Source organism: Papaver somniferum, chromosome 9, assembly GCF_003573695.1.
Source record: "Papaver somniferum cultivar HN1 chromosome 9, ASM357369v1, whole genome shotgun sequence".
NCBI lineage: Eukaryota > Viridiplantae > Streptophyta > Magnoliopsida > Ranunculales > Papaveraceae > Papaver > Papaver somniferum.
In genome coordinates this window covers 150,530,098-150,537,792 of record NC_039366.1, presented here as the reverse complement: position 1 = coordinate 150,537,792, position 7,695 = coordinate 150,530,098, and the positions used below count along the sequence as shown (strand labels likewise).

At 35.4% G+C, this 7,695-nt stretch overlaps 1 protein-coding gene across 1 annotated transcript; it reads right to left on the bottom strand.

The window, feature by feature from the left end:
• Positions 1 to 5,034: 5,034 nt before the first annotated feature.
• LOC113312711 (uncharacterized mitochondrial protein AtMg00810-like) lies at positions 5,035 to 7,285 on the bottom strand. Its single transcript, XM_026561448.1, has 3 exons — positions 7,087 to 7,285; positions 5,935 to 6,050; positions 5,035 to 5,544 (listed from the first exon to the last, which is right to left on the bottom strand). Exons 1-3 carry the CDS (start codon positions 7,283 to 7,285, stop codon positions 5,035 to 5,037), a joined length of 825 nt encoding a protein of 274 aa, XP_026417233.1.
• Positions 7,286 to 7,695: the final 410 nt, after the last annotated feature.

Here is a 7,695-nt window from a genome sequence, read left to right as displayed (position 1 = left end):
CATCTCGGGTGATTACTTAAGATCGGTTTCACTAATAAAAGTCATACCAATACATAAGTCGGGCCTTTGTAAATAGTTTTACCAAGAACACAAACAAGTCATGAGCGGTTATACTAAATCACACATATTGGTTGTTCACAAGATATGCAATGAATAACAATACCAATAACGCCTGGCGATTTTCTTTTCGATTTATAAACAAGTTTATGAACTTACTTCCTTAAAACATATGTAAAACATTGTTTCCTAGGATGAAATCCTCACCTCATACTCGTACATAATCACAATAGCATTTAAGCGATTATGTCGATGTCTTATCTACAAAGTTTAATGGTTAAGCAATAAACCTCGTATTGTATTCCTTAATACTATGTTTATCTAGAGTGTTCATGCTTCGCAGTTTTGTTTTCAATATGCATGACTTTAAATATACGTTAGGGAATGAAACAGTTCAAGTCAAATATCACTAACCTCAAGTGGAAGGATGATGTTGTCGTTGTAGCTTCTTACTTCTTCAAGTCTTCGCAATACTTGTAATGTCTCATATCCTAATACTTTCAAGCTAACCTATACGAAGTTGACTCTAGTACATTATCAAGTGACTCTTAAATGAGTTTTGATTCACTAAAATATGACATCAAACTTGACATACCAACGCTTGGTGGGTTCAACCGAGTTATGCTCTAACAATCTCCCCCTTTGTCAATTTTAGTGACAAAACTCTTACAATCATATGGATAAACAAATTACAAGAATTCATTACACATACGCTTGATTCCCGAATCCAACAACACAATAACTTGTATACATTCAATCCTTAAATGCCGATGTTGACATTATAATAACAAAGCTAATACTCCCCCTAAAGGTGAGATAGGTAGATTTTATCAATCCGCACGTCTTTGTTATACCAATTAATATGATATGTTACTCCCCCTTACTTTATTCTTTCACTCTTTCGTTAGATAAACGTTTAATCACAATTGTCCTTTTCCTTAGTGATACCAATCAATATAAAATCAATGTCAGTATTACTTGTTTACTCCATATATTTCTCCCCCTTTTTGTCACAAAATGACAAAGAAACGAAAAAATAAAGGACAACCCGAAAAGAATCTTACAAATCTCAAAATAGACATGCAAACCTATAGAGTTGAGCACGAGGGTTCCACACACCATTTTTGATAACCAATATCAAAACCGAAACTACAAAGTAATTTGTTTTGATATGTTACCAAGGAAATAATTGCTCGAAGAAATTTTCCCAATTTAGTTTAGCAAACAAAAAATCAACTAAGCACCTTAGTCCCTTTGCTAAATCGATTGTACAAATACAATCGCTTCATTCGATAAGACCAAATTAAAGATAACTCTATTTTTCTCATCAGGTTTTAATTATCCATATAACTTAGACCTTTAAGTTTTAAACAAGACAAGTACTAGGTTAGTTAACTAGCATTTCTTGTTAAAGCATTCGATTAGACTTGAATAACCGAAACCTCCACTTTGATAAGTCTAACTAAGATAAACTTAGCTTCTCTTACCCGGAATCGAATTGGACTAAACAATCCATCACGTAGACTTTTTCTTTCGTTAAGCCATAAACAATTCATACAAACCAAAATAAATCAACTTGCATAATTATTCACCTCAACCGGAAGCAATTGAAACAATATAGACATTAAAGCACCGCAATTGCACCGAAAATTTATAAGCCTAAACAATTGATACCACACAATAAAGCAAGATAACAATAGTTTTTCTTAAACGAAACCAATTGAATCACACACACATCCATACACACATAATGGAATAAATCATCAATTGTACCGAAATTTTGTTAAGCAAAAGCAAAATATATATGAAATAAAATCAGGCTTTTCTTAAATAGGAAAACAATTGACTAACAACATTGTTACCTCAAATTTCGCATCCGCTTCTCCAATATGTTTGCATCTTCTTCCAGGGAGAATTGATATCGAAATATCATTATGTTGTCATCCTTATACAAAACAAAAGAATAACAACAACCAACCTTTACCAGAGAAAGGTTGAAAACCGGTTTTTAACTTTTGCAAGCAAAAGTTGAAAAACCGGACGTACAAGGTACTAATGTACCTTGACAATCCCTATGGATTTCCTTAGATTCTCAAAAGTTGCTCTATCTAAGGGTTTGGTCAGAATATCAACCAGTTGACGCTCAAATGGAACATACTCTAATTTGATAACACCATTCTCATATAACTCTCTAATAAAGTGATATATGATATCTATGTGTTTAGTACGAGAATGTTCAACTGGGTTTTCAGTCAATCGAATAGCACTTGAGTTATCACATAGTATGTTCATGGTTGAAATATTTATTCCATAGTCAATGAGCATTTGTTTAGTCTACAATAGTTGGGTACAACATGTACCAGCAGCAATATATTCTGCTTCACAGGTTGACAAGGACTGTAAATTCTGTTTCTTGCTATGCCAAGCTACAAGATTTTGACCAACATAGAAACAACCACCAGAGGTGCTTTTACGATCATCTACACATCCTTCCCAATCAGCGTCTGAATAGGCAACAAGACTGTTGTTTATATCCATAGAGTATGAAAGACCATAATCTACTGTACCATTAATGAAAAAGTGGGGGTCTAACAACACCACCCAATATTTCGCTTAGAAATCTGTATGGACTACTCCGAAATACTTTGCTAGAGAATCAACTAGACAGTCAAACTCAATCTAGATAAAAGTATCTCAAGGAGTTAACATCTCTCTCTCTCTTGATTTGATTTCTACTCAAGCTAAAATCAATAGCGAGTCTTTATCAAATACAAGGAATAACTTGGACGGTACCAAAGACCAAAGTCCAAGGATCAATCAATATCAATCAACAACCAAAGGTTGGATTTCCAATTAATGATCACGAACGCACAACCTGTATTATTTTAATTATATAAAATATAATGCAGAAAAGAAATAACACAGACACTAGAAATTTTGTTAACGAGGAAACCGCAAATGCATAAAAATCCCGGGACCTAGTCCAGATTGAATACACACTGTATTAAGCCGCTACAGACACTAGCCTACTGCAAACTAACTTCGGACTGGACTATAGTTGAACCCCTATCAATCTCCCACTGATACAAGGTACAGTTGTACTCCTACGCCTCTGATCCCAGCAGAATACTGCACACTTGATTCCCTTAGCTGATCTCACCCACAACCAAGAGTTCTTGTAACCCAAAATCACAGACTTGATAATAAATAGATCTGAATCACACAGAAAAGTTTATCAAAGGATAAATCTGTCTCCCACAGATAAACCCTAGGTTTTCTTCCGTCTAAGATATAAAATCAAGGTGAACAGGAACCAATTGATAATCCGGTCTTCTATTCCCGAAGAACAGCCTAGATTAATCAATCACCTCTCTAGAATCCTTCCTGACTACACAAGCGGATTGTCGAGGAATCACAAACAGTGAGACGAAGATGTTTGTGACTTCTTTATCTTGCCTATCAGAGAACTCTCACGATCTCAATCCAATCAATCGTTTGTACTCGTACGATAGAAGATGCAAGATCAGACCACATAACTACAATAAAGTAGTATCGGTCTGGCTTCACAATCCCAATGAAGTCTTTAAGTCATTAACCTGATTTTAGAGAAGAAAATCAAAGGTTAATAGAGATCGACTCTAGAGAGCGCACTAGTAGCACACAGACGTGTGTGGATTAGGTTTTCTCAATGCTAGATGTCTCCTTTATATAGCCTTCAAATCAGGGTTTTGCCTTAGGTACAAAGCAATCCTTATTCACCGTTAGATGAAAACCTGATTTAGATTCAAGCTAATATTTCTCAATTGTTAGATCGAAAACTTAGATTGTTACACACACTTGGGTAAACGTTTACTGGGTTCGTGAAAAACCATGCCCAAATGTGTACGTTCATGTTGGTTCAACATAGTAACCCAAAAGGTCAACCATATGAGCATTTCATATTAACCTTTTTCTTCTTCACCATAACTAGTTTAATTGACTCAAATGAACTAGTTAAAGAGTTTTTCAATTGCTATGAGATCTTATGTAACTACACAAGACACAATTGAAACAAAGATGATTCGATTCGATTGAATCGGCTCATGAACATTATAGCCACGGTTTGCATAAAGCATTCCTTAGTAATTTAATGTTTCATGTTCAGAGCAAATCTTTAGATCATAACCTCTTAAGTTCACAAACAAGTTCGCGTACTTAAGTTAATCGGTTGAGTTTTCCAAACTCAACAGAAATTATCGGAAAAAGAACTTCCGCCAGTTCGCGGACTAAGCACACAAACGAGTTTTGGAAAATCCAGCAGAAATTCTCGGTCGAGAACTTCCGACAGTTCGCGGACTGAGTCTGCGGACTGGGTTCGCGGACTTGGAAAGCCAATTCCACAATCCTTCCGATTTCTTTGATCAACAAAGTTCGAAAACTTCGGTTCAAGGAATACATCGTTATGTAAATCTAAACTCTCGTTTCAATCATTAGGACATTCTCAGAGGACACTATGTAGCTGTTATTCACAGACGGATTCACGTCAGAGCAATTTCTCAAAGTGATTAAAACTTTCATGACTTTCTTCACTAGGTGAAGATAAACTTGATCAAAGCAAAACACTTTACAACACACGATTTCGAGATAAAAGATAAGCAATGAATGCTCAGCTCGAAATGTCAAGTGTGTACGATCTAGTCTATATAACATACGACTTTTGTTTTATAAGAAGTAGGAGATAGAATAGATATCCTTTTGAGTGATAGACAAGTTCAAGTCTCCACATACCTTTTTGTTGATGAAGTTCCACGGTTCCTTGTATAGATCTTCTTCGTTGTATGATGAATCGCCATGAAGTCCTTGAGCTTAACTACACTTTTCCTATCCTAGTACGAGACTTATCTATATAGGCTATAAATCAAGACTCATAGTTTTGATCACTAACATTGACAAACATGCTTGAGATAGCAACGCATGCGAGGTTGACCGAGCTATGCTCTAACAATTAACATATCTAATGATCCGTTTTACAACTTTGAGATATGATTCTCTAGCATCTGCTTGAAATCTAGCACAACATCCCACACTAAAAGCAACGTCTGGTCTTGTTGCAGTAAGATATAGCAAGCTCCCTATCATAGATCTGTATAGTTTCTGATCAACTGATTTTTCTCCTGGATTTGATTGAATTTTTCCAGTAGTTAGCATTGAAGTTTCCATAGGTTTTGCATCTCTTAGTTCGAATTTTTCAACTAAATTCCTTGCATATTTTTCTTGAGAAAGAAGAATACTGTTCTTTTGTTGCTGTATTTGCAAACCAAGAAAATATGATAATTCTCCAACATTACTCATTTCGAATTCTTCACTCATAAGGTTCGGAAATTCATCTGTCAAAGTCTTTGAGGTGGATCCATAGATAATGTCATCTACATATATTTGTGCTACAAGTACATTTTTTCCACTCCACTTGGTAAAAAGTGTCTTATCAGCACCACCTCTAGAGAATCCCTTTTGGAGTAAGAAAAAAGTCAGTTTATCATACGAAGCTCTTGGAGCTTGTTTTAGACCATACAAGGCCTTCTTAAGTTTAAAGACATAATCTGGGAATAATGGATCTTCAAATCCTTTAGGTTGAGCAACAAAAACTTCTTCTTTTAAATCCACATTCAGAAATGCAGATTTAATATCCATTTGAAAAAGTTTTATCTTAAGATAACAAGCATAGGCAAGTAATAGTCTTATTGATTCTAAATGAGCAACAAGAGAACAAGTTTTATCGAAATCAATACCTTCTATTTGAGAATATCCTTGAGCAACGAGCCTAGATTTATTTCTGACAATCGTCCCAAATTCGCCTGATTTGTTCTTATAGATTCACTTTGTTCCAACGATGTTTACTCCTGGTGGCATAGGAAAAAGTTCCCATACTTCTTGTCTTTTAAACTGATTAAGTTCCTCGTGCATTGAGTTTACCCAAGAAGGTTCACTGAGTGCTTCCTCAACATTTTTCGGCTCTATTGAAGAAAGAAAACATGAATAGTGACAGACATTCTGAAGTTCTCTTCGAGTCATAACTCTAGCATTGGCATCTTCAATAATGTCTTCAGACGAGTGTCTTTGATGCACCCATTTAACGGGTTTTTGGACAATATTTTCGGTATCATTGGGTTGTTCAACAATATTTTAATTATCATCTTTATCATCGATGTCACTAATTAAAGGAACAACAGATGGTTCGACTTCAATCTGTTTTTCTGATAATAGTTTCAGAAGGAGGAAGCTCTGCTGCAGTGTGATTATCTTGGAAAAAATCACTAATGTCATCAATGACCATGTTAATTGATTACATCATGACTTTGGTTCTAAGATTGTATACCCTAAAGACACGACTGTCAGAAGCATACCCAAGAAAAATTCATTCATCACTTTTGGATCAAATTTCCTTTATGTTCTCTGTCTTTGAGAATATAGCATTTGCTTCCGAAAACCCTTAAATAGTTTAGATTGGGTTTTCTTCCATACCATAATTCATATGGGGTATTTAGAGTTTTTGATCTTAAATAGACTCTATTTATAAGATAACTGGCTGTAAATACAGCTTCCCCCCAGAAGGTTAATGGTAGGTTTTTATTATAAAGCATTACTCTTGCTATTTCCTGAATATTTCTATTCTTTCTCTCAGCTACTCCATTTGCCTGAGGTGTAATAGGAGCAGAGAATTGATGACTTATTCCAAGACTATTACAGTATTCATATACTTTCGTATCCTTGAATCCGTACCACGATCGCTTCTTATCTTCTTAAGCTTGCGACCTTGTTCATTTCGAATTCTATTCACAATGATTTTGAACTCCTCAAGAGTGTCATTTTTGTGCTTCAGAAAAGCAACCCATGTGAACCGAGTATAATCATCTACCATCACTAAAGCATACTTATTCCCTCCAACAGATGCTTGTTGGATTGGACCGAATAGATCCATATGTATAAGATCGAGAGGAGCACTAATGGCTATATCTCGAGAAAGTTTGTGTGGAATTTATCCTTGCTTACCCTTTTGGCTTGCACCACAAACACCTTCTGCTTTAGTGTTAATTTTTGGAACGCCTTTGACAAGTTCACGGTTAATGAGCTTATCAAGCATTCGGTAGTTGATGTGACCAAAGCGTTCATTCCTACAATGAGTTGACTCAACCTTAGTCAAGTTACAGTATAAATTTGATTGTATATCAAGGAGATAACCATTATTCATACTTCTTCGTCCTCGAAAAATTACTTTTCCGGACTTATCTTCAATATCACATCCACTCATATTGAAGATAACTTTGTGACCTTTATCACAAATTTGACTGACAAACAGAAGATTAGCTTTCATTCCTTTAACATAAACAACATCATGGATTTCGGGAATACCTGGAAGTTTGATAGTACCCTTTTTGCTAATAAGACAACTGCTCCCATCTCCAAAGGTCACAGACCCTGTTAGAGCATAGCTCGGTCGACCTCGCATGCGTTGCTATCTCAAGCATGTTTTTCAATGTTATTGATCAAAACTATGAGTCTTGATTTCTAGCCTATATAGCTAAGTCTCAGACTATGATAGAAAAGTATAGTTGAGCTCAAGGACTTCATGGAGATTCATCATACAACGACGAAGATCTA

Excerpts from the sequence above, each read along its gene's own strand:
- LOC113312711 (XM_026561448.1), bottom strand. The coding sequence starts at position 7,285 with ATGAATAATGGTTATCTCCTTGATATACAATCAAATTTATACTGTAAC. Across the intron at positions 6,051-7,086 it reads TTGTGGTGCAAGCCAAAAGG|AGCCGAAAAATGTTGAGGAA; the intron begins GTAAGCAAGGAT and ends TTTCTTCAATAG. Across the intron at positions 5,545-5,934 it reads TTTTTCCTATGCCACCAGGA|GGATTCTCTAGAGGTGGTGC; the intron begins GTAAACATCGTT and ends TTACTCCAAAAG.